Here is a 26,880-nt window from a genome sequence, read left to right on the forward strand (position 1 = left end):
TTGTCCTGGGGATATCACAGGTTTCTGTGGGGATGTAACATCTCCTACCTTGGCTACTTTTGACCCTTAAGCTGGAAGCTTTGCTTGTACAGTTGCCTCCAAGTTCAAAACTTAAGATTAGATTTTCATATTGTGCAGCACGGTTAAAGCCATGTTCATTAAGGAAACCAAGCAAGAATGGCACTGGCCAAGCAGAGCACTACTGGGAAGATGGAATATGCTCGGCTCCTCTTCCCTTCATTGTTAGAGGAGCCATAGAATCATGCATCCATGGAGTGGGGTTGTGGCTGTGGCTACTCAGCCACCTTGTTTTCAGATGTGAGCACCAGTGACATGAAACTCAATGTGAAGGGTAAAGGAGGTGATATTTGGATGATGGGTGGCTGAGGGAACTGGGGCTGTTTAGCCTGGAGAAAAGGAGGCTGAGGGAGACCTTATAGATAGATGCCAATATGTGTTGTATGGGAACAGACAGTGAGAAGCCAGCCCCTACTCACTGCCTCCATGTCACTCATGACACTTCTGTGTCCCTACTGTATGTATTCAAGTTCAGAGGAGGGTGACGAAGCTGGTGAGGGGCCTGGAGCACAAGTCTGATGAGGAGCAGCTGAGGGAACTGGGGCTGTTTAGCCTGGAGAAAAGAAGGCTGAGGAGAGACCTTATTGCTGTCTGCAGCTACCTGAAAGGAGGTTGTAGCTTGGAGGGTGTTGGCGCCCCTCACCAGAGCCGACCCCACAGCTGAGGCGAAGGGGCGGGGGCGGTCTCAGGTGAGCGGCGCCAGCGCTGCCCGCGCCTGGCCGGCAGGTGGCGCCGGCCGCCCCGCCCGGCTCCCGCGGCGCGGGGGAGGGGAGAGGAGCGGCGGCAGCAGCAGCCGAGTGCCGGCTGTCAGAGCCGCGGGTCCGCGCTGGGCGGCGGCGGCTGGAGGACGGCGGAGCCCCCCGCGCCATGGAGCCGCAGGCACGGGGTGAGTCTCGTCGGGACAGGGCTCTCCGGGGCGGCGCGGGGTCCTTGTCCTTTCCGCTGCCGGGGACTGCCGCTCCCACCCGAGGCAGGGCCGAGCCCACGCGTGGACGGCGTGAGGTGCCCGCGGCGGGGAGAGCCTGATGGCGAGCCCGGGGCACCGCCCGCCCCTCTGGCGAGGGGACCGGTGAGAGGGGCGCGGCGTGAGGTACCTGCGAGAGGCTCCCCGGGACCCCGCTGGCCGTGGCCGCCCCGCGGTGCGGTACGGACCGGCCCGCGGAGCGTCCTCGCCGTGCACCCCGTACCCAGCCGGGCTCCCTTTGGCTTCTTTATTTTACTGCGTGGCTGGGATGTGACGTCTGTTTTCTCCTCCTGCTGGTTTTAAACGTTTCGCGGTCCAGTAGCTGGACCACAACTTTGCGTTAAGCTAATCTGGGGGAGGATTTGGGGTATCTGCAGGTTGTTTAATGTAGTTTCGTGTGCGGTGTCCTGCCCCGGGGCCCGGACGCCCCGGGAAAGCAGCCGCTCCCCGGTGCCTCCCGGGGCAGGAGGGTGCGGGTCCCTGCCGAAATCCCAGCGCTCGTCTCGGAAGGCGACAGGTGTGTCCGGCAGCTGGGACCCCGCGGCTGGGCTGAAGCAGAGCTCTGCACCCAGACCTGCTTGGAGCTGGATGTGCTGAAACACTTCTGCAGTTCCGCAAACACAGCCTTCATTAACCTAAACCGAACGTTTTCGTTATTGCAACAGCTAGGAATAAGTTAGCTGTTCATCTCTGTCTCTAGATAAAGTTTAATTGGCCTCCAAAGAACAGAGGAAACTTTTCATGCAACGTTTAGATGACGTTTTGGTCAACTTAAAGTATTTAGCATACACAGATCTTGCGCACCTTTATGATCTTGCTTCTGTTTTCTGAAGAACCTTATAACTCTGCCACACAGTGCTGAGCAGGTGGTACAGATATTTCTGCAAAAGCAGCGCGTTTAGAAACCATTTTATGTCATCTATTAAACAGGGAGATGAAGTAACAGGGAGACATAGGCTTATTGACATTAACTGACAAAATAGCCTTCCAGAATAGTTAAGAACTGTCTTAAACAAATACACATAAAAGAGGCAAATGTTGATTGCAAATACGGTTGTATGTAAAGGAACATAGTAGGAAACTTGAGTTCATGATGCTTGTGAAGGAGAAAGCCTTTCCAGCAGAAGTGTGGTGTAAGTGTCACCTTAATGGATACATGGCTGAAACTGATTGGCAAAATAAATAGATCTGTGGCTCAGTTCCTGGGGTTTTTAAAAGTCAGTATTAAGATTATAGCATAAGACTGTTATTTAATCGAATTTTCTGAATACATCTGTACAGATACTGTGGGGTTCTTTAAACAGGAGCTTTAACAGTAACTTCATATGGTAAAGGATATGATCATTTTTAGCTTTGTAGAACTAATGGAAAGCAGTTTCTGATTTTAATTAGCTAGATAGTGGTGTAGGTGCATGTGACAGTTTTTTTTACCTTCCCTGACTAGTAAGGTAAGTATGTTCTTAGTATGTGTTAAAAAGTCAAGCCAATAAATATGGTTTGTTAATGTATGTTTTGGTTAGCAACTCTGTTACTGCCATAGGCCTTTAATAAATTCTTCTGGATTAATATCTATTGGTTAGTGAGACGATATGTAAACAATTTGTATTGCTTAATTTTATCTGACTGGGTATTCTTAGCTATTAATTTTTCTGCATGTAATGCAGGAGCTTTTTTTTTTTTTTTAATCTTAAACTTAGTTGACAGAAATACAAATATAGGACTTTGCAGGAAAATACTGAATTCTTAGGTCACTTTTTTCTATTTCTCACCTACGTGTTTTATTCCTACAATTTCTCAGAACAGTCTCCCATTACTTAAAAAATACCATTCTTTGATACACTAGCAGTGCAAGCTGAGATTTTTGTGGTAGGTATTTGCATGCCAGCAAACCTTTGTTCCAAAATGTCCTTCTTCTAGTCTTAATTCAGTGCATGCTACTGCAGTTACAGAGCCTTGCTGGCAAAAAGAATTTAACCTGTATGTGTCTAAAGCACTTGAATTCAATTAAGTACATCTATGCACTGGCCAGAAATAAGAATTTTTCAGTTCCACTCTGCAGCTTGTAGAACATAGTCAGTTATAGGAGGTTACTAACAAAAGAGTCAATTTGCTTGGAGAAAAAAAAAGACAACCAAAAAACCAACCAACCCCAAAACCTCAAGTACCTACTTAAGCAGCAGGATAGATGTGTATACACTTTAATGAGTTATGCATTGCTTCTAAGGAACCTTTAGGTGCCCACAGAGTAATGAACCCTGAAGGGTTTGTACCAGTGTGCTCTGCTGGGGGGTTGCATTCCAATTGAGAAGACAAAGTAAAAGCTATGAATTTGAAAGCACTCTCAATTTTCTCATGTTTAATACTTTAAAGGTTTTCTTTGAAAGGACTTTTATACAGAATTGTGTTGTTTGTGCCATTTTATATTGTCCTGAAGGAAGGCTATGCCTGAGTAGATTAATTTCATGTTTAATAAACACATGCAAGTATAAAATGTAGATTTCTTCAGAGAAGGGAATTTTTTTTTTCAGCATTTTTACTTAGCAGCATGAATCAACTTTACAAATCTTAATGTGACTGTGGACCAAAAAAAAGTATTATTACATGTAACTGTACCAAGGTACTGCATAGAGGTCACAGCTAACATCAGGAATTTCTGTGTGGTTCAAGGCACAACATAACATCTGTCAATACACCAAAGACTATGAAAGTTAAATGCTCTGATATTTATCTTAAAGCAGTAGAGAGAATTCATGGACTGAAACAGAGCTACTGTTATACTTAAGTATATTGAATATGTCTTACAGCATTCATACTAATTGGATGAGACAGTCTACCAGAGAGTAATCATAACTAATGTTAAAAATATTTTCTAAATAAATAACCATAAGTTCAATGTAAACAAATTAATATGGGTAATAAAAATCATAAATGGTACCTTTACATAAATTGTATCTTTAAGCCTCTAGGTGCTTTTATCTTTGATCACTTTTTTCTCTTAATGGTCCCAGAGGTAGCTGAACCCAGGAACACACCAGCTGTACTTATATTAGGTGCTAAAAATTCCATGAGAGGATATTTGTTTTCCTTCCTATGGCCGTCTGTAATTTTTAAAGTGCAAACTTTGGAAGTCTGAAGAACAGTGTTTCTCTCTGAAAGACAGGAAAGTCAGAACTGTGTATTTGCCTCTCATCATAACTCATTCTAGTCCAGGCCCAGATTAACTGACTATCTAGCATAGTCCTGCTTTCTCATTTAAAACTGTGACTATCTGCTAATAATGACAGTACCATGGATGTCCTCATCTGTCTCTCACCTGAGAATCCCATGTAACTTTTAACACTGGAGCTTTGCTCTTCACACATCTCCTTTTGCAATAATTCTTCCTTTTTTCTTGTATCCAGCTATAACTGTACCTCCTTTTTTTTCACTGTTGTATCCTGTCTTGACCAACTTTGGTGTGCAGATTTCTGCTCTTTGCCCTTTTACCTACCCAGATAGTTCAACCAGCTTCTTGCACTTCCAGCCTCTGAAAGGGTTTTTGAGGCATCTCCCTGTCCTAGCAATTCATCTTATAGCTGTTCCTGACAGATGTTCTGCATCCTCTACTAGTTGTGCATTGTAGCCATAACGGCTTGCTGTGGCTATGCATACACCTGTATTGTGGTGAGAGCTGTAGTTGGCTCAGATGTTGGATGATGACTCCTTGAAGCTTGTGTCTTGTCATCCTGCAGCTGCTTTCTTCTCATGTGCTTCATCTGTGATCCTCAAGCCAGTTCCAACTGGCATGTGATGTTACAGAGCTGAGGGGCAGCATCTGGGCACATGCCATTTGGCTGGAGCTTGTGATCAGAAGAAAATCATCAGAAGCCACAGCATTAGCCCAGCAGCCCTCTCCCTGCCACTGTGTCACCTGTCAGCCTGCAGGTAGATGATCTGAGGGCTCCCACGGTGGGAGGCAGCGGTGAGGAGGTCTTGTGTTGCCTATGATATGGCATACAAGACTCGCCAAAACAGGACACTGGCAGCTTGGTCAGCATTCTCTCTCTTTTTCCTCACTCATGTGGTTACTAATACAGATATTAATCTGGATAATAGTCAGTCTCACAGTGGTAGGGTGGGATACAGAGCACACAGAGATGTTACTTCACTGCAGCAGCGGTGTTGTGGCTGATGCACCAAAGCACAGTCATGCTGGAAAGAGCAGCATCTTCCCTAGCTTCATGTTTGGGGTTAGTGGCTTTACTGAAGAACACTGACTGTTTTGTTCTGTGTTCACCTTTCCTCTAAGGGCAGAGTAAAACTAGTGGCTTGGGGCTGATGTAGTGTATTTTTTCTATGAGCAGAAAATCCCTTGGGTAAGTCCATTAGCACACAGGTTGGTCAGCATTGATACACGTAAGAAAATGGGAAGGATGAGGTAAGGGCAGCCTTAGTTTTCTTGCCCAGCAGGAGATGCTAGTTCCTTCCATTGTGAGAAGTACATTTACATTCCCCACCTATCTTTGCAAGGAAAGTGCATGGCCATACGTGCCTCAATGGCTTCACAACCACTCCTTTTAATGAGGGGTTTGTGCTGTCTCCTCACTGCTCTCTGGAGCTCACCATTGCCCCACTATGGAAAGTGGGAGAGAAGACTCTGCAAAGGGTCAGTAGGACAATGGGGTAATTGACCCAGCCAGTGATAACCTGTGTGTTTGACTGAATGGTGGAGGTCTCAGCTGGGTTGTTAATAAGATCACAGGAAGATGAGGTCAAGTTAAAATGGTAGGGTTGTAATTTACAATAGGATTCTTAAATATTTAACAAGAGTGCCCAGCACTGGAGATAGTTGCTGTTTTATCCTTTTTTTTTTTTTATACTAGACAGAGAGAAAATATATGCATGGAATGAATTATTGAGTATATCGGACTTCAAGCAGATAAATGTCTGAGATCAAATGCAGTGCTTCTGTTTTACCCTTTTGAACCTGTACTGCTTTCAACTTGATGACACTTATCACAGAATGAGGTACAGATTGCTGAGGCTGAGAAAATAGTGGTTTCATGCTACATGTGAGAACTGAGAATAGAATACAGTGGGGTTTGGAAAAGAAGTATGAAAGAGATACCTCCTTTAAAATCTAGCGCCAGTCTTATGAGGCATTGTAATGTGGCCAGTTTTACAACCATGGAGATATAATATGCAGAACATGCAAAACCAAACACATCAAACCCTAAAACATGTTTTTGAATTCTTGCTCTATTTTTTCTCCTGTATCATCTTATTTTCACAGGACAGCTGGTATGAGTCCTGCGGTCAGACAGCATGAGGTATTCTGAGTCTGCCCTCAGTCAGTGTTCTCAAGTGCACTAGTGGAAAGATGAGTCTGCTGATGCTGTTCTGATGTGCCTCGCTGACTTGTGCAGTACAGAAATGCGTGGAACTTTTGAGGTGCTTTGCTTAGGCCACGTGCTACTTAAAGGTCAAGGATATGGCACGAGCTTGGCAGAAGATTGCAGAGGGGTTGGAGTATGTTCTGTGTAGCCTTATTTAGAAATCTAGATATTGTTTAGTAGCTTGTCTTAGCGTAGAGTTCTGGAATTTGGGTTCAGAAAGACTGTAGTCAGCGTTTGTTTCAGATAGTGTTTTTGGGGTAAAATTAGGGCTTTATTACTAATCAGAAAATAGCTCTTGGGGTAATATGTAAATATGAGAACTGGGCAGGCTAGTTTTATCTGGTTTTATTTGTATCTCATAGAAATGCACAGCTGCAATGCTGGATTTTAGAAACGTAATCTGCTGTAGTCATATCGCTGCTTTCTAAAGTGGGAAGTTTGGCTTGTCATATATGGAAAATGGTGAGAGAGGACTGACAAATCTGGATTCTAAATAGTAGATGTCACACAGATCTTCTCCAAAATATTAGTTTATTTGTTTAATTCTCTAGGACACAGGTGATGCTGCATAGCCGTTTTTGAAATCCATGAATCAAAAGCATATGATATCTAACTAGGCTATCATCAATATACTTTTGCATCCATGGTGTGGTTAAGTCTCGCAGATGCATAACTGTAAAAGACACAGTCATTTTCCAAGTGTTTGTATTGCTCTTCAGCACTAAGTCTCCTTTTCTTTCCCTTGTGCTGTCTCTCATTTCCTCTCACTTTGTAAAAAGAAGTAGAATGTCAGCAGTGAGGATCTTTCTGCAAATGTTCTTATCTGAAAGTGCAAACAAATTGAAGAATGTGATGTACATGAAGTGATTCTGCTTCAAGCACCACCTTATCATGATGATAAAGGTCTTGTGTGGAGTCTCCCTGTTCTCATTAATTACTTCTGTGCAAGATTTCTTAAACTTTTTGATTATTTTTCACTTATCCCAGTTAAAAGCTGTTGCATTTATAATAATGGCATTGTAAAGTGAATGATCCACTATTGGATCCTTAATGAGATAAGAAAGTTCCCATTGCAAATAGTCACATAAAAAACTAAGAGTTTTGGCATTCTCTCCACACTGTCATGAAGTTTTCTTAAGTAAGACTGGTTGCTGAAAGCCATCTCATTTTTGTAGCTGAAAGCCAGGGCTTTTACAACAACCACATAAGAATAATACAGCAGAAAAATCTATGAAGACAGGTTTACAGAAATATGTGTGTGTGTTTTCTGTGGCCACACACAGTAGCTTCTCTCTCATTTAGTTTGCTCTCCAACTAATGGACTTTCAGATGTCTAAGAACTATGTAGTCAGGGATCCAGTTCTTGGGCAATTTTTACATCTTTGCATTTCTAGTCACTGAAGGACAATCCACGGAGTTTAGAGAAACAGGTGGTGGGTATAAAGATCAGAAGGGGGTCTAACGCCTTGTGTCACCTCCAGGGAAGGGAAGGTAATGCTGTGCCTTCAGCAGTCAGTTCTTTCTGAAGCAAGGAGAGCTGTCCGGAAAAATGCTTGCTTCTGTTTTCTTTTGTTGGTCTTCTGGGGTTTGGTTTTTGTAAAGTTGTCCTGCTATCACCACTAATTTATCTTAGCATGCAGTTATTCTTTCTGTCCACCAAGAACCTAGTCAGTGCAGTGTTTTAAAGGAATGAAAATTCTTAAAATGTGTAATGGAAAGCAGTCATTCTTCAGTTTTGCTGTTCTAATGGCAAAATTAGAATTCTAATGTTTTTGTAAGATAATAGAATTTAAAGTACTTTTAACAACAACAGATTCCTCAAAATGCAAACTGAAGATTCAGCATTTAGTTTAACACAGGAACTGGGGCTCTAGTGGTGCTTTTGGCAAAGAGAGATGTAAAATTATACTCTGAAAACATTTTTTATATTTGTGCAAGCATAAGTGTCTATAGATATGGTATTGGTTTTCCCAGTAAAAAGTGTTTGCAAAAATGTTTTTATAGCAGGCAATGCAGTTTCTTTTCATGTGCTTTCTTATTGAAAGGGCTACTTTTGTTTGTTGTTCAGTGAAGTTGTTATTTGCTTTCCCAAGTCCCAAGGGACCAGATCCAAACTATTTCTTCCTCTTTTGAGAACCATTTTCTCTGATTTTTCTTTCCATTTGTACAGGCTGATTCCCTCTGGGTTTTCCTTTAACTTGTGAAACACCATTCTTCTTTAGCTATCCAAATGCACAAGTTGTCACTCTTTAGTACCTGTGCCACACTTAAAAGTTGTATTTAATGAATGACTAATGAATGCGTAATAATTACAGTTACTAATTTGTGAATTGTACGTAATGTGTGGAAAACATGATTAAATACTATGTATGTTGTGGATTTCCAAGGCTGTATGATTTATATTTTGTAGATATTTATAAATGAAAGCATCAGCTCCCTTCAGCCACCAATGTTTGCTTCTTCACTAAAGAGTTAGGGTGTTTTGTGTTCAGCTGCTTGTTCAGGTGTTCTTTTTTTCACCTGTTTCCTCACCAGGATATTGTCCTGCCACCTGGGTGGAACTAAGGTGGTACAGTTTTGTGGTCACAAAAAGGCTGCTCATAACCATCTTAAAGTTTTAAAATACTTTTGCATAGTTTCCTTGGAATAATTGTTTTCGTTGTGCTTTAGGTGGATTAAGTAATAATTTGTCATGCTGATGTTGGCTGAGGTATTTTAGGTGCTTATCTAATTCCTCTTTCTATGTTTTACACTTTAATTAAAATGTTCTTCACTCCACTGAGTAGGTCATAGATAGGTCACTCTAGGAAATGCTGACAGATTTTTAGAGAATGATGCAGCACAAATGTATTTAGTTAGAATATCTTCTGAAGTCCTCAAATGCTTTATGCTCTTTCCTGGGTTGGTGCATGATAAATTTTCATTTAAAAGTGATCAGAGGTAGTGGTATTTAAACACAACCAGATTTTCCTTAGAGACAAGGAAAATAATGTACATTACAGAGTTAAAGGGGCAATTATGCCAGGAACAGAAGATTATCTTCTGCTCAAAGTATTTTAATAGGCAGATGGCAGCTATTAACTTATTATTGTGGGAGGAAGGAATCAAAGTCATAATCAGGGAGAATGATGTTTGCCATGTAATTAAACTATCTAACCAGTGCTGTACACTGTTATGTGCATATGAGAATACAGAAGAACCAATGAAGCCATGTGGTCTTGCAAGAGTAAAATCTTTAGTCATGTTGTGGGTCAGGTAGCAAAGAAAAGATGATGGAGAAGAAGGAACAGTTACTTCAACAGCCTGACTGATTGGAAAAAAAAAAAATGGCTGCTGTATAATGTCATTCATATAAGCTGAATCACAATGTAGTTTTGAAGATTCTTTGCAGAGTTAAATAACATATTGTCAGGAAACTGGAGGCTAAATACGACAGGTAGAGGAAACAATATATCTCCCCTTGTGGCTTTAAATTCCTTCAAAAATAGAGACGCATAAGAAGTGAGCAATATAGATGAAGTCTAGATTGAGCACAAGGAGTGAAGTATGTAATGATAGTAGTTTGTACCCATTTGAGAGAGGTTTACAAAGATAAGAAGTAGATTTAGACCTAGATCTAGAGTTAGAAGAATGCTTAGTTGTTTCCAGGTCTGCACAGAAACATGGAGCATGACCATGTCCTGAAAGGGGAGCAGCAAAATTCTAGTCATAGTTATGCACTGCACGTGGGGGTCAAAGATGGGAAGAGTAAGAAAGAATCAGATTTTGACAAACTGAACAGGGATGGAGAGGTGAATGGAAATTGTTACTAGAGATGCAAGCATTGGGATACTGGTTTATTTTGGAAAAGTACGTTGTGTTATGTCCATCCTGCAAAAACATCCTCAGAAAAATCTTCTTATGTAAAGTAGAAGAATGAAGAGAAGACAAAGACTGTCATACTCTCCTTTCTAGACCTTCTTAAGGCACTAAAATTACAACAGGCAATGGGTGATATGTATAGGGTAGGGTAGAAGTTTGTCTGATCTTCTTACCACCAATTGTGATCTTCTAATGCAACCTGGAGGGTGTAGTAACTTGTGCCATGTGCCCAGACCCCTTCCTTCCCTTGGCCCGCCATTGCCCGTGCCCAGAGCAGTCTTCAGAGAAGCCGACCCTCTATGGTTCAGGCCTCATCTTCCCTGCTGGTCTTCAAGGAGGAAAAGACCACGCCCTGTCTGTGATGGCTGCCGTTCCAGCTGGTATTTGAGGGTAAATTGGGGACCTCAAAGAGTGAGATAGTACAGGGTGGCTGGGAGTGCGAGTGCCAGCCTCTGTCGCCGATCTGATGAAGAGCTTCCCCTCCTGCGATACTGTCACTTGTGTAACTTGGGCCAAGTGCGGAGGCATGTCTTCTGTCCTCACACCCTACCCAACAGAAGGACAGGCCCAGAAACCTGTTTCTATGGGAACTTCACGGATATCCAGGGCTCAGAACCCCAGATGTCTCCACCCACAGCCTCACTAAGCAAACACATTCTTTGTCATGGCATGCTACAAAACCCTGAGTGGGCAAAGCCACAAACTTAATGATGCCAAAAACTCTGAAGGCCTTAACACGGAGCTTAACATGAAGAGCAGAATAATAAATACCTCATTTCTCAGTTCACGGTGCTGGCAAGATAACCTGGAGGAAATACAAATGAAACTTCGAGTTGAACAGTTTGAGCTAGATGGTGCTATTCTGACTGAGAAGTATTTTGTGTGGCCCATGTCCAGAGAATTAGTGTCACATAAACTCTGGATTTATCAGATCAACCCACTGCAGCAATGCCTTGACTGTCCAGCTGCAAGGCACTGCACTTGCAAGAAACGAGGCGACACAAATCAGACCTGCTCTTCAATATACTTGGAGTATTTGTTTTAACAAAGAAGAAATTGTTTTATCTTAAAGGGCCTCTATGAGGCCTTTGTCTCTGGTAAAATGGATTGTTTTCAAATAATATTAATACAAGTTAGCTTTATTTTTGTTAGTTTACATGGGAATGCATTTGTGTTGCAGGTAGATATATATCTAAGAGAAAGTCAAATTTGTTTAGGGAAGGCTGGAGGAAGTGTATACTCTCAGATGATCTGCCTTGGGAAGGCAAAAGTGAACTGGTGCAGGGTAGCTAGTCTTAATTATGAAGAGATTAAGGGGAATTGCAGGTGGTGCTTAGAAAAACGATGTGTGGGGGGAAGGACACAAGACACCTGCTCTGAGGAGCATATTGATTCACTGCCTCTTCTTGGTGGCCATGAGTTCTTGCATAGTCTAACATAAACATTTAAGGAAAACTCTGAAATCAGGAACTGTGCCTTTATTCCAACTTAGTGAGTGATTTATTATTGTTAATTTATAATTATGATACTGTTTGCAAAGCTTAGTCACAGATCATGGACCTTTTGTGCCAAGCAGTATGCAACAAGACAGTCCTGGTCCTTAACAACTGTAGTCTTTACTCTCCCAATGTGAGAGATTGAGCAGATGTAGGGGAGGATAATTTGTCCCTTCTCTCTCAGCATTCCTAAATGTATATTTTAGTATATATAACAGTGCCGAGACATTTAATCTGCATTAAAGCAATGGGAATTATTACTTTGAGCCTGAGGAGAATAAAGAATCTGTTGTGTATCCAGTTATAATTGTTTCCTGTATATTTTTTCTAGTAAGTTTACAGGAATAGAACTGACACATCTGCCTAACTACAGTAAGATTTCACTCATTTTTTAAATTAGACTTAGACAATATCATTATTGATGTGTTTTGTGATCTAAAGGATACAAATTATAGCTACTTGAATAATTCATTTTTTAATTAAAAATATAATTTTACCACTTCTTGCAGCACAGATACTTTGTTGGAAGTTAATTGATGAGGTTTGTGAGTTTGGTTATACTGCAGTTAGATCGCTGTCTAGTGATATTTTTTTTGCACCTGGCTTTAGAAAAATACAATAAACCTATTCTTTCTTGGGAGAGAGAGGTTATCAAATCCTGCCATTAATTTTCTGTGATTTTGATTCAGTGAAGCAGATGTGTGAGCTTAATTGTACGATTGATGGGATTGCAGTCACTTCTATCAGCTGAGAATGGGACCCAAGGTGCCTGTCTATTCCGAGATTAGAAAAAAGTACCTATGTGTATTTTTAGTGTGAAAGGGTGGATTTAAGACATGTGACTGACAACTTCCACCTCTGACTGCCAGCATTTCCATGTCATAGCTCTTATCTTCCCCTACATCACTTTTTCTCCAGTCTGCTTATGTATGCTTTATCCTTTCATTTGTTTCATGCAGTCTGTTACAGCTTCTGGAGTACCTTATTTGTAGAGAACAAGTCTCTCTTGTGACTCAGTGTCATCCACTTTCTCATTCCCTATTATTCCATCATGACTTCATCTTTTTTCTTTTTTTTTCCTTTTTTTTTTTTTTTTTTTTTTTTCTGTTCTGCCTAAAGAAAGAGAGAGAGATGATAACCCTTCCACTTGTGGCATCTGTTTCTTACCCTTGACCTCACAGAAAGTTGTGCAGAATGATCAATAGAAAGCACAGTAAATGGTACAATACTGTCATTACGTTCAGTATTGACATAATAGAAAGAAGCATCTGCTGTCTTTAAATTGTTACATTTCACAACAATTGCTTTGTATTTCCATAGCTACAGCTTAGAAATCAGTGTCGCCCTTGTCTTCCACAGGCAGGCAGGATTATTATTTTATACAAAGAGGTAGCTATGGGATAAAATGCATAAGACCATGCCTTGTGTTTCTGGATGTTTAAGATAATTATTTTTGTTTGGAAGATCAGTTCTCAGGTTGAGTCTTGGTACCTGCTTTTAGTAAATGATAGGCTTTTTTTTTTTACCACTATTACTATTCTCATTTTTATCCATTGCCCTTCTGTCTTTGGAATGATTATCAAACTCCTTGCCAATGTGCATGGCTTCTCAGTGCGGTGGTCAAGCTGTGAGGTCTGTTTTCTGCCAGTTATTTGTGTGTAGATCCTCTCTACTGCATAGGCCTGACAGCTGTGTCAATGGCTTCTGAGGGAAAAATAACATGAAAAGATCCTCAGTGTATGATTAATTTCTTATTTTACTAAAACAGAGAAAAGAATTAGCACACTAAGACTGGCTGTTCATCCAGGAGCTTCAAATAAAAGTGTTCCTTTGTTTGGAAACCTGCCAATCTCTCTCAGAGCTATGGATGGATTTATTAATGCCCGGTTTTGCAGGGTTAAGAGATGGAATGGAAAGTCTTAGTAAGGTCTGAAATGAGCTGCTCCAGGACGACTGGGGACACTTGTTCTGAGATGTTAGACTATGTCCTAGAGCTCTTGAACACCCAAAAGCTCTACTCCCTCCTTCTCCTTGACACCACCCCTGACCCAAAGCCCAGTGGAGAGAGGAAATGAAGATACTTGTGCATCTGTATCTCTCTTTCAAGGAGTATACTCAGAGAAAACAAGAAGATTGAGCTCCCGTGGTCGCTGGAGGTAGAATCTACCCTTTTTTTTTTTTTACTGTTTACACTTTTGATCTACATGACTTGTATGTCCTGAGTTCTACCCTCTCTGAACCAAGATGAACCCAGCCTCAGGTTTTATTTTCCAATCATAGCTTCAAAATCAACCTTCTTCTCTTCTGATTTCAAAGTCCTCTAGGAGAAAGGCTGGCTGTATGGTAATTTCTAGGCTCAAGCAGTTCAGTTAGAAGCAAACACAGAAGGGAAGATCTTCCTTCAAGTACCTCGTTTTCTAGGTTAAACCTCCTGTAATAATTTTGGAGTGGAAAAAATGTTACTGGAAACCCTTGCAATTTTTAATAGTTTTACTGATCAATTTAGTTATTTACTGTACGTGGTTCTAGTCCCTTTTTTCCCCTTTAATCTCTATGTCTGGCATTAAGACCACATTATAAAGAAGATCAAAGGCACTAATGCAATGTCTGGACAGTTGCTTTGTTCTGTTTACCACTTCATCCCTTTGAAGACTTAATTGCAATTTAAATTTGTAAACAAGTGTTTTCCAATTTTAAATAAACAGTTTTTCTGTTCCTCTCCTATGTTGGTAGATACAATATAACAACACGGCAAAAGAAGCTGTAATGTCATTTTGTTTACTACAATGGTTATACAATTAGAAGATGTTTTCTCACTATTTGGTATGAATGTTAGATAACAAGGTAAGCATGCTATTTTTAAGTGGTTGAGAAACAAAAAATTAGAGCAGTAAAAGGGTCAATGCCTACTGATTTGTTAGAATAAATGATCATCTATACATTTCCCTGAAATTAATGTCAGAGAACGTACATGAGCAAAAACTTGGTGTTCTTGCCTTTAATTTTGCTGTCCTTATGGTTATTTCAACAGATGTCACTGCCAATAGTGTGGGGTGTTTGGTGGGGTATTGTTTGTTTGTTTTTCTTTTAGCAAGGTCAACATACAAAAATGAGCCTGATATGTAATGCTCTAGAATATGAGCCTGAGATGAATACGGAGAAAATACATTAAAAGCACTGGTTTAAAACACCTTTATCCGGTTAAACTTCAGATACATGAATGAGTCTAAAAATCTGTCTTGGATTTCATGATTCTGTTCTTTGATTAATTTTTGTTGGATAATTAGAGATCCTGTAGTTTCTAATTGGCTTGTTTAATTGTCATCTCTACAATTCTACTAGCAAACATAAGCACAGGTAGATATCAATGCTGAAACAGTTTTTTGCGTTAAATCAGATTTAACAGCAGGCCGTAGAACTTAAGTTACTTGTCTCAGCCACAACTACCATGAACTTTGAGAGAAAACTCAAAAATGCCCGTGAAGTGTTTCAGCACACTGGAACTCCTTGTACGGTTGTTGTATTATCTTGTCATATGAATCTTTCAGAAGATCACATTAAATGTGTTCCCTCAGCTATCCACCCCCTACTTTCTCTGTATAAATATCCTCATACAAAGGGTTGTTCGCTGAGTTGTTTCAAGTTGGATCCATCTGTATGACTTGCAGTTCCTAATTACTGATAATCCCACTTTTCGTATTTCCTGCATATTTTACCTAATTATATGTGACAGTAAGTACTAAAACTTGCTTTAAAGTAAAAGCCAAACAGCTCTTTGCACTGCGTTATACCTACTATATGCTTTCCCATGCTTTATGGGAGCTTTTATTTTTTTTCTTTTGAAGTAACGTATGTCCAGACTATCACTAGTCTGCCTGTTTGTGGAAGATAAGTGAGTTACACGTGACTATATTCCTAGTGTCATTTGATGTAGGAATATAAGGTTGCATGAGGCTATGAAGGGACCTTCATATTTTGTCCCCAGACATTTTAGGCTACAAGAAGAGGGGCTGTCTCAAAGACATAATGAGGGAGGTGGGCTGAGTCTTGCATCTGTCTCTGGACAGAGTCCTGTGATGGCCCATCCCAGAGCTACATTTTGATTGAGCTTCTGGGTTGAGTTTGAGTGCAACTGGAAGAAGCGGAGACAAAGGCATGGGCTCTTCAGCTGGCCATGGAGAATGAGGGATGGGAAGTTCATGGAACAGGTTCTGAGATGGCTTCTGCTCCATTGATGCCTCTTGTGTGATTTTTCAGTGGAAGAGAACTGCTGGGCACCAGGTGCAGCAACTCAAATTAAACTTGGGAGAAACAGGATTGACTTAATCTGGATAAAATAGAGGAGGACAAAAAAATAGATGCTATTAAGTGGTGGTGTGTGGGCTCTATGCTCACGTCCTATCTGTTAGTGGCCTGCTTGAATGAAACCTGGAAAACCTGTACTTCAGATGAATACATGGAGGTCAATGCCTAAAATATGGTGCTGTTAGTAAAATATATAAGAGATATAGAACATCACCCAAGCAGTGGGTTCTTGTGATGGCTGGTAATCTATTGGATGAAGCTCCTCTCTCATTCTGGGAAGCTTGCAACACCTAATTTACACCCACCCAACAAGTAAACTGCTATTCTAAATGGGTGAAAAGTTAGTTACTGATGCCACAGCTGGATATTGGTATAATTCTGAAATCATAGCAGCTGTGTATCTGAACAATTTTAATAACCATCACAATTCCAGATTTTCTGATTTTGACCAGATAGAAAAAAGGCATGATCTTAAGTGTTGCTGAGAAGAGTGGGGAAGGGGAGCAGGGAATGCAGCTTGAATGTGATTCCTCCATGAAGAAGCACATACATACTACTCAGGAAAAGGAAGAGCATTGGGAACCTCAGACTTTTTATTTTATATTTTCCTCCTTTTTTTTTTTTTTTCTTTCTTCTTTTACCAAAGATTTTATGTTAATCTTGTTGAAAATATCTCAGCTACTTGTACAACTTCCTTCCCAAAGTGACCAAACCTTCCATAGTACATGACTAATACCTATGCATCTTTAGGCAAAAATACTCTCTCCCCCAGAATGGCTACCTGTGTGTTGCCAGGTTACGTAACTGAGCATCCCATAAAGTGCACTGGAGGGCTGCCTGCACATAAAGCCTGTTCATAACTTGGCAGTAATGATTCGGACTAGGAACTCAGTTGTCTTTGGTGATTTTGGCCCATGTTGTTATAGCTTCCATCTCTATCTAACCATTGTCTAGCAGTTTCTGGCCTCTTCACATAGTCAATCCGAAACTAGTGCTGTCCCTTGAACACAAATTCATTTTAGCTCAAGCATCAGTTGCTTCAAGACCACCTCATCTCACATCTACTCCAAGACTTTCTCCTTAAGAGTTTTTAGCCTTAAGGCTGTTGCCCCTAAGATTGTGTGTGGCATCTCCAAGAGCTGCCCTGCACTGCTGCTCCTCTATCCATCAAAAAAGAGATTGCTTTCAAGACCGTGGGGACTAAGTTTAGCCTGATTTCCATAGCAACACTATTAATCCTCAAACAAATACCAAATAACAAATGTGTTTAGGGGTGGAGGGGTGTTAATAAAGGTGATTTGGGAGTATTTCTACTGAATAAATGTGCTTTTCTTTTGTTGTGACTTGAGCAATCTAGGTTTTCCTGGCAAGCTGGTTTTGGGGTAATAGCTAAGGTATCAAGTACTTCAGTGTGCTTTCATGGTTTTTAATAGGTTTTGTGCGTGATGATGGTGCTCTGTTCTTGAGTACGGTGCCAGGTGGGGTTTCAGCCCCCGTGTTACTGCTCTTTATCTTCCCACTCAGAGGAGGCTGTAATGAACAAGGCTTGTGCTCTGCAGTAAAGCTGGCGGTGTGAATCAAATCAGTTCTGTTCAGTTACATAGGAGGAAACCCAGGTATGCTGGGGCCTCTAGGTGGAAGAAATGACAGAAAGCTGGAGGGAGTTTTGCTTTCTACGTGAAAATATTAAGCACTCAATTTCAAGGTATTGAATACTCCAGACTTGCTGCTTGTAACATCTATTTCCTACTGCCAAAACTTAACAAAGTTAAGGTCTAACTTCTATGTAATAGAGTATAGAGGCCTATTTGGACCTGGTAAAGAGCTTGTACTCTTCTGTATTAAGCAGTATACAGGTGTCAGGAGTCAGCTGAGATGGCCGATTACCTTGCTAAGAACTGAAATATAGGCAAAAGAGTCATCCCAGATTTAGCCTGGAGGAGAATTTTCTGGCACAACAGAAACAGACTGAGAACTTCAAAACAAGTTTCAAAGGACAGAGAATGTTGCAGTTCCAGCCTTTAGTAGCCTCTCATTCTTCATGGTCTGCAAACAACACAATTGAAAACACGAGATAACAGAAAACAATCATTCTTCTCTTTACTGAATGACTGGGATATAGGTTATATTTTGTTTTTTCTGTATATGTTATACCAGGCACACCTAGGTCTTGCAAACATTTATGTGCTTATCTTGGTTATGATACAAACTGATCTTGGCCTTGGACATGCAGAAGAAAGTAACTGGAGATCCCGTCTAGTTGTTCACCCTTCACAGGCTTAGACTGAGCGATCAAGGTACGCTGCCCTCTGACATTCAGGAAATTCAAACAGTAGATGTGGCATCTGCTTCTGCAGACTGGCTACATCTGAAGGTTCTCAGATTACTGCCAGGGATTTTAAAGTGAATTGGACTCACTAATATACTTCCTATATTGCTCAGGTTACTACTGCCGCTATTCACATCAGTGATCTACGTTAACCAGCATTCTGATTTTGAAGAAAAAGATTTCATTTTTATTTTTCTTTTCCTTTTTTTCTTCTGCATTGTTAGAAGCAAGGAAATGGCATATCGGGGCCTGGTGGGGTCCAAGCTGATTGCCTTCTGGGATGAGCAGTGCTTTCACATATTAAATTGCTTCTGTGCAGACATTACCATCTGATACTTCCAATAACTCTTCAGAAGCAAAGAGGAGCAGAATCCAAATGACCTTTAGCAGGAAAAGGTTGTTTTGTTTTTATTTGTTGTTTCTTTTTTGTTTTGTTTTGTTCCTGTCAGGTGAATATTGTATCGTTTTTAGATTTTAGGGGAGATCAGTATCAGAGCTGAAATAATTGGTAATGGTTGTCTTGACCTTTTTACTTTAAGGCCTGTTGGAAACCCAGTCTTTGCATGAAGCAGATGAAGATGTGGTCACTGATGTTGATTTCACCAGTATGATTTCTGAAGAAGAAAAAGAAGAGTTAAAGATTGAGCTAGCCAAGGTAATTAATTTGGATTTCTGTGAGTGTTACTGTTTCTACTTCCTTAAGCTGAAATATATTGTAGGATGAAGTACACGTCATATGAAGGTATGCTCTTCCTTTTCGGTGAAATTATTCTAGGCTGCAATAGTGTGAAGCAATTTACTTCCTTAGATATTTTTTGAAGATAAAATGTGTTCTACTTGGTGATTGTAGAAAGTTAAATATACCTTACAATTCTGGTCAATACGTGTCTTTATTTCTAAACCTTCCTTTAAAAGAATGAAAGATGTTCTTATTAGATCTGTGTTATTGTTGTTACAGTGATTGTAACACCTGATGGAAAAGATTATTTGTATGATGCTCAAAGGAAAAACCGATGGTGATGGTTACAGAAGAGACTGATGATGTTGAGACAGTAATGTCACCACATTTTTGTTTGCTTTGGCACTGTAGTGTTAGGAGAGCATTATATTTTTGTACGCTTAATTGAAGAACTTCAGGAGATGCCATGACACCATGAAGAGGTTTAAAAATAATACTTAATAACAAGGAGATGGGAGGAAAGATACATGAATCATGTGGTCTTTGTATTACAAAGATTAAAGAGATTGTTTAGATTTGGTCTGCAGTAGGAGGGTAGATTCAGTTTTAGTTACTGCTGCTGAATAGTGCAGAAACAGAAGTGAAATTCCAAAATGGAAAATGAGGGAATGGGAAAAAGTGAGGATTTACTTATTTTAAATATGAGACAAATAACAGAAATCACAGCTGTATGAAGAGGGGGAGTTGTTTCTGTCTTAATTGAAATAATGAGTTTTTAAGACAGTAGGTTGGAAACATCACATAGCAAGAACAAAATAACAACCCATTTGAATAGTAGGAAACCCAAAATTTGGGACTTTGAGCATATACTCTCAAAGTGTAAGCTGGCTAGGGAAAAATCATTCCTTTGTAATTGTTCTGTAGTGCTCTGTGAAGGGTTTGCAGCACATAGAATGGGGGCATCCAGAGGACAGTTATTTTGCAGAGATTGATCCCTGTCTTTCATACAACAGAAATGTTCAAATTAACATTAAGTTGCAATATTAAATATTCTAAGAAGTCACATTCTTAATGACTCCCATGTCATTTACCTTCAGTGCTGATTAGGATTTTCAAGTGAAACAAAAATCAAAAGTTTGTTTTTTCACTTTTTTTCCTCAAGCCTTGTGTTTCTGAGTTGCTAGTTAATCTTTACTTCTTTGCTGATCCTGTCACTTCTATAAATAAGAAGGAAGCTAAAACTTTACATGTTCAGTTCATCACACAGCGGTAAGAGTTAGGATGTTCATGATTGGCTTTTTGTTAGGACAGAGGCAATAGGCACAAACTGAAACACGGGACAATTCCTCTGAACATCGGAAAACACATTTTCACCGTGAGAGTGACCAAGCACTGGCACAGGCTGCCCAGAGAGATTCTGGAGTCTCCATCCTTGGGGATTCTCAGAAGCCATCAGGGCACAGTCCTGGGCAACTGGTTGTGCCTGGCCCTGCTTGGGCAGGGGGGCTGGACCCAATGACCTCCAGAGGTCTCTTCCAACCTCAGCCATTCGGTGATTCTCTTCTGTTTTCTGGTGAAAGGGACTTAAAAGGCAGATGGAAACAAGGAAGAAGAAAAGAACTTCCTGCAACCATCTGAGAATTATATGCCTCTCTCAACATAATTAATCTCAAGAGTTTCTGGGCATCTTTCCTGCTTGCTGATTTCAATGGGAGCAGAGAGTTCTCCATGGCCGATGGTAGAAATGCTTTAATCCATGTACCAACACATGACTGAGAGGTTGCCTTTCAAATACTGTGATCTCAGCTGACCTAGAAATTATTTTCTGAATTGCTTGTAGCAGTTTACTGGCATACAGCTTATGCTTAAAAACAAAATAAACCTGATAATTATCCTAAGAAAGGTTTGGAAAACTTGAATTTAGATTGAATAATGTCTAAACTTAAATGAGGCTTATGATTCTCACAAAAGACTAAAAAAAGTGTAAGACCTTGGCTCCATCAGAAAGAAACCTTTGGGGGAATTGGCTACTGTTTCCTTTTGAAAAGCCGTTAGTCTGTACTTTCAAGCCCCCTCTCCTCCTTGAGTGGTGGTTTTGTTTTCTTCCATGTCCTTGTGTGTTAGGTAATACCTGCTTGAGCCTGTTGGAACAAGCACCTTTCTTCTTATTGTTCTGAAAGGTTCAAATCTTCCTTAGTGCTGGAATCACTTAATAGTGGATATAATGGGGAGCCATTGTGAGCACCTGTTGTGCATGTATTTAAACAGAAAAAATATGTTCCATATCTGCGTTGTGTATCTGCCTTCTTCCTCTTCCTCCTTGCCTCCCTGACATTAGGAGGGGGACTAGCACTGCTGTTTTTCTGACAGGTTTCTTGTATGCTGTTTTCCTATTCCTCTGCCAGTACCTTCTTTGTACTGGTAGCTTTTCTGTGTGTGGACTAACTGTTCTTGTAGCCTGGCTAACAGAGCAGGGCTCTGACTCTAATCGAGCCTTGGAATTTCTACAATGCAAATAAAATGAGTAGCTCTTACAGAAACTTCTGATGGTCATTTGAATTAACAGAGGTGTGTCTGACACTTAGGAATAATTGCAGAAAACTTTAGGTAAGGCCAGAAGCTTGTTAGCAGAACAGATTTATTTTTTTTTTCTTTTCCTCCTTTCATCCCTTCTTCCCTCAGTGTGAGGAGCATGGTACAATGACTCCTGAGTCATCACGGGGGCTGAGGTTTTGAGCTATTTAGCTCACTGCTGTCAGTTGTCCTTCCATTATGCTCATCAAAACAGCCATTTACTCCTTGCTGTCTTCCCCCCCATACCTTCAGGCTTTCTAGCTGATGTGCAGGTTCTAAGTTCAGCCATGTGTGTTACTGCACGTTTGTTCTCAGCTTGTGCTGCTTCCACGGATCGCTGCCTTCCTCGCTTCTCCATCTCCAGCCACTTGTTCCTGCCCTGCAAACTGTGCCCACTTGAGCACCTCTCTGCACTGGATCTGAGAACTGATCTGGCTTAAAAATATTCCTTGTTTTTTCCTGTGATGGCTTTTACCTGGTTCAGCAAACAGCCAGGCCAGGGCACTACATATTTGAGTGGTGTAGTGGTAGGGAAAAAGAATGCTTAATCTTTCTTAGAAGAACACATTTGACTGTGCTGGCTTCTGTTTTCTCTGGGGCCCCTTAATGTTTTAATCGCTTACTGCCTTGATCCTTAAACCAAGCATAATAAATACTCAATTCACTATTCAGTTTACCATTCAACCCATTCATCAGTATTATTCCAACCAATAGCTGAATCTTTCCACCTCCACATTAGTACTGTGTGTATCTCAGAATATAGATAATACCAACTGACATAATTTTTTATTAACAATAGTTTGTACAGAATGCTCAGTTTTGTTGAAGTTTGTTTTTATGCACTGTTATATGAGTGTCTACTGGAGAAAGTGGGAAAGGTTATATGTGAGAGAATTACTGCGGTGTTTTTTTTTCAGGCAGGCCACTATCTTAAAAGCATGCTGAAAACAGACAATTTACCCTAAAATAATCAAAACAGTCTGTAGTTGTGTATTTTTTCCTGGGGTCTCACCTTTGTGTGATTTACATGTTACTTATGTAACTCATCATGGGAATTGTAGTGTCTAAGGTGGTTAGCTGTTCTCCTTGCTTTTGCACGTCCCACACAATAATAGAGGAAAGAAACTCTGATTCCTAAGCACACAAAAAAGGGAGAAGGGAACTTTGTATGATGCATCTCTGTTCTCCGGATTCTGTCTCACTTAGAAGGAAAGTGTGACAACTAGAAGCTTGTATTCCAGTTGACTTAAGACCAGTTCCATAATGGAGTCTGCATTTATAACAGTGGACTTTTCAAAAATGCCTAAGCAGGTGATGCCTGATTTCCATGGGAGTTAGGTATGTAACCTACTTAAATGCTTTTCAGGATCCCACTGTAAGTCTCTAATCCTTTCTGCCTACTTCAGTCTTCAATCACTGATGTGTGAGCAATTGAGGGGGGTTTTGTATCTTCCATTATTTTAAAATTATTGAACTCGAGGAGGATTTTGTCAAATAAAAGCCAGACTCTGGTCTCTAAAGAAAATTTGTAACTTCTAATACAGTAAAAAATGTTGTTCATGCTTAAGCCATTGAGCACATGGTTAATTCTTGCTTAGGGCTTTACAGCTTTAGGTGTCTGTTCAACAGAACAGATGGAAAGTAATTTTAATAGATTCCCTCAAATGTTTACATATCCAGGTACCTAAAGATCAGGCTAGTGCTGGCCCATATGGAAAGCATTAATGTTTAAGTACATGTAAGTATATTGGTATTGGTTTAAGTTAAGTTCTTTAGCAGCGTTACTCAGGCAGACTTGTGCGCTAGGGGTTTTGCTGTGGGTGGGAAACAACTAAAGGGAGCTCTGAACTGCCACTCAAGTAATGCTGACATTTGTGATTTCTTCTTTCTGTAAGCATTTAACCATTTATGCTCTCAGAAGAGAAGCTCCTGCTGCCTCTTGACAGCATTTCCTTTGCAGGTTGGGAATATAATGGAGCATAAAGGATATGGAAGGAATAATAATTGTTGTGTATTCTACCAGTGAAGTGTTGGCATCACAGGCATTGGTGAATCCTGGTGTTTACTTCACTCAGGTTTTTGGGTTTTTTTTGCTTTGTGTTCATAGTCTAGCTGCTTAATTCATGATCTGCTTGAAAAATTAAGATAGCATATAGTGAAGAAAGAGAAACTGATAGCTGAGGAGGGTGAGACTTTACCAAGAACAAGGAGCTTTCAGCCAGTTTTACATGGAAGCAGAATGTGTGTGTAAAATAAAAATAATACTGGTATCGATGTGCCAAATATAGCAACTGATTCAGCTGGTGCTGCCTTGTTTCCTGCAGCCCATGGAGTTAAATCATAGGGAGACTGTGGTTCCAGGGAACTTAACGTATGGATGTCAGATACACTACCATATGTTACCCTGTTAGCATATGGAGGAAGGTACACAGTTGGTAAGGAAACTTCTGAAGCTGAAGTGAAAGGCAGCTGCTCTGGTGTCACTTGCCCTCTTTAGCTTCTGTGCCTCTGAGCACTGCTGGTGTACTTGGCTTGGGAGGTTCTAGGGGAGGAACACAAACCCCTGATCCCCGGGGGCTGCAAGGGAGACAGAGGATGCTCAGCCAGGGGCAGGCTGACCCAGCAGCCCCTCCTCTCAGTCCGAGCTTCTGGTCCTTGCCTTGCTAAAACTGCTGGCTTGGTTTGAGTGTTTGAAATCACGTCCGCTGCAGGGAGAATTGTATTCCTCTGTTTGGGCTGAATGGTGTCTTTACAGCTTTGCACAGTTGGGTTAATGACTAGAAGCTCTGAAAAGACAAATATGCTGTGTCTCTTTAATGACTCTATGCTTTGGGTAGGACCTGTTCTTTCATGTTAACAGTCCATCTGCTATATATTTTTATTTTACTGTTTTGAAATATGTATGGCCTAAAATGTATAGATAAAACTCATGTGACAAGAACACGACTTTATGATACTCTCAAGTCATATGTTATAATCTGATTTTTTTTAACTTTCTCCTAAGAATTTGCATCTATTTTTTTTTTCCTGAGTGCAAGACTAAAAAGCTTCAAATATTAAGTTAAAACCCTGTGCATTCAAAGACAGATATCTGCCTGAATTATCCAGTCGTCTTTTGTTCTGCCCATTCCCATTTTATGAGTGAATGGAAAGCTGATACTTGAGTCTCCTAATGCCCTAAGGCAGATCTTGGTCAAGTTGCTCAATAGTCATTTCCTTGCTGGAGAATTCTGTCCCTTATCAGCTGCATGTGTATGATGGTGCACATAGGTGGCATAGTTTGAGACATTCATTTAATGTAATGTCAGCTCTGTTCTAGACATGTCTTTGTGATGTGTCCAAGCACTTGAATCCCTCTAGTCACCTAGGAAAAATGCAAGTTTCTGTGAATGTCATTTAAATCTCTTGACATAGTATGTTTTTGTCGTTCTGTGGGAACAGGCGAACTCCTTTCTCCTTTCTCCTCCCTCTTTGTGTCTCTCAGCTAGAGGATGAAATTTCAACTTTGCGGCAAGTGCTAGCAGCCAAAGAAAAGCACCTGGCTGAAATTAAACAAAAGCTTGGCGTGAGTCTGATGAATGAACTGAAGCAGAACTTCAGCAAAAGCTGGCATGACATGCAGACAACTTCTGCGTAAGTACAGACCTTGCACATATTCATTCTTCTATGTTGTGCAGCATGTTGGGGGTGTTGTCTTGATGAGCCCTGGTATGAAATTTAGCAATTGTAATACCTGCCAAGTGGAGTAGATGGCCGGGACAAACACATCAAGCTCCTGAGAGCAAGGGGACCTGAAAAAAGCCCCTTCCACAGCAGCAACGTTCTTTGCTACTGTGTTGCACTTGATGCTTGCAAAATCACAGCAACTAAAACTGCAGGGGCACTGAGGTGGTTATCTTCCTGTCCCATAACACATTCCTGTAGAGTCTTTAGTGTGGAGACCAAGGACATAGTTAATCTCAATGTATTGTGTTTTTCAACTTCCAAGGGAGGCGATGGAAAAAAAAAAAAATAATAAAAATTATGAAAACATTAACAACTGTTTAAAAAAATTGTACCATCATCTGAATTATAAAGAATACTGGCAGCATCAGTTGATGTGGGACTCTGATTAATTCCTGCTTTTGGTTGTCCAAAAGAAACAAGCTAACAGGAAATGTTGTTGGAATAACTGTACCATCTTTGAGGTTATTGTAAGTTCTACATCTGTCGAGTTTTTTTTTATTTTCCAGCAGTGGGTCCTTAGGCAAGTCCCTGGCACCTCTGACAGCCTTGGTTTACTACTGTGCAGAGTAGGTAAATAGTTCACTGAAACTTGCCTTCTGTAATGTATAAGCAGTTGCCAGAGTGAAAGGTGATGCATAAATGTGAAGAAATGTTACCCCACTGCTGTTGTTCAAATGCTTTTGATTTTTTTTTTTTTTTTTTTGACCCAGAGCAATTATACTGTGGAACTCTGTAGTCTTAAGCCAGTTGCTGACTTCCAGGAGGGTGCCTTTGAAAATGCACCATTTCTTGGATGAGGAAGCAGAGGAGGGAGGTTATTTGGGCTGCGACTTGCTGCCAAGAACTACTGGTGCAAGCCTTTTGTCTCGTATAAGGAAGCAGTTAAAAATATACGTGTGGACATAGTGATAAGACCTATCCTGAATCTGCCACAAAAAACTGTTCAGACCCAGGATTGGCAATGTTACTTGTGAGCTTCAAGCTCTTTTTGCTCAGCTAGGTCCTGTTTCTCATGACACATTATTAACAAGGGCACTGATGCTGGCTCAGTGAGTGTGTCTGGTATATGTTAGGGAAGGATGGTCTTGAGACACCGAGATTTAGAAGAGAGGAGGGGCACAAGATGCCTGAGCTAGTTACTGGGACACACCAGCAAAATTACGAGAAACAGCAGCTTTTATTTTTACTTGAAAATTCCAAGACAGCTTTTCATTTTCCCTTCACAATATTGACATATTCTACAAGGACAGAGACTTAGGAGACTTTATCGGCATGGTAGCTTCTACTTATTTAAGATGAGTTTCAAAACCAGCAAGCCATTAGGTTATGCTTGTCCACAAGTAGTTATATGGAACTGAACTGCAGGAGTCTATTTGTGCCCTTGAAAATCCCAATGTCTGTGGTCCAACTGCTATATAATTGTGGCTGACACTCATGCCACTATGCTGATGCCAGAGCAAATCATGGTAATCTGGCATTTTTCAGAATGGATG

The 26,880-nt window shown here is 40.6% G+C and overlaps 1 protein-coding gene across 7 annotated transcripts in view; it reads left to right on the top strand.

Annotated features, from left to right (window-relative positions):
* Positions 1 to 26,880, top strand: part of TPD52L1 (TPD52 like 1) — an 83,451-nt gene that overhangs the window by 17,237 nt on the left and 39,334 nt on the right. For 4 of the 7 annotated variants that reach the window (XM_065056839.1, XM_065056840.1, XM_065056835.1 and 1 more), the window contains exons 1-3: positions 810 to 964; positions 18,948 to 19,063; positions 25,146 to 25,294. In XM_065056839.1, the coding sequence (XP_064912911.1) occupies positions 946 to 964; positions 18,948 to 19,063; positions 25,146 to 25,294 (284 nt within the window). In that variant the 5' untranslated portion in view covers positions 810 to 945. Of the gene's footprint in view, positions 1 to 809; positions 965 to 18,947; positions 19,064 to 25,145; positions 25,295 to 26,880 lie in introns of those variants that run through there. The other 3 variants (XM_065056833.1, XM_065056834.1, XM_065056838.1) reach the window with 2 other exon arrangements.

The sequence above is a fragment of the Columba livia genome, chromosome 3, assembly GCF_036013475.1.
Source record: "Columba livia isolate bColLiv1 breed racing homer chromosome 3, bColLiv1.pat.W.v2, whole genome shotgun sequence".
NCBI classification, from domain to species: domain Eukaryota; kingdom Metazoa; phylum Chordata; class Aves; order Columbiformes; family Columbidae; genus Columba; species Columba livia.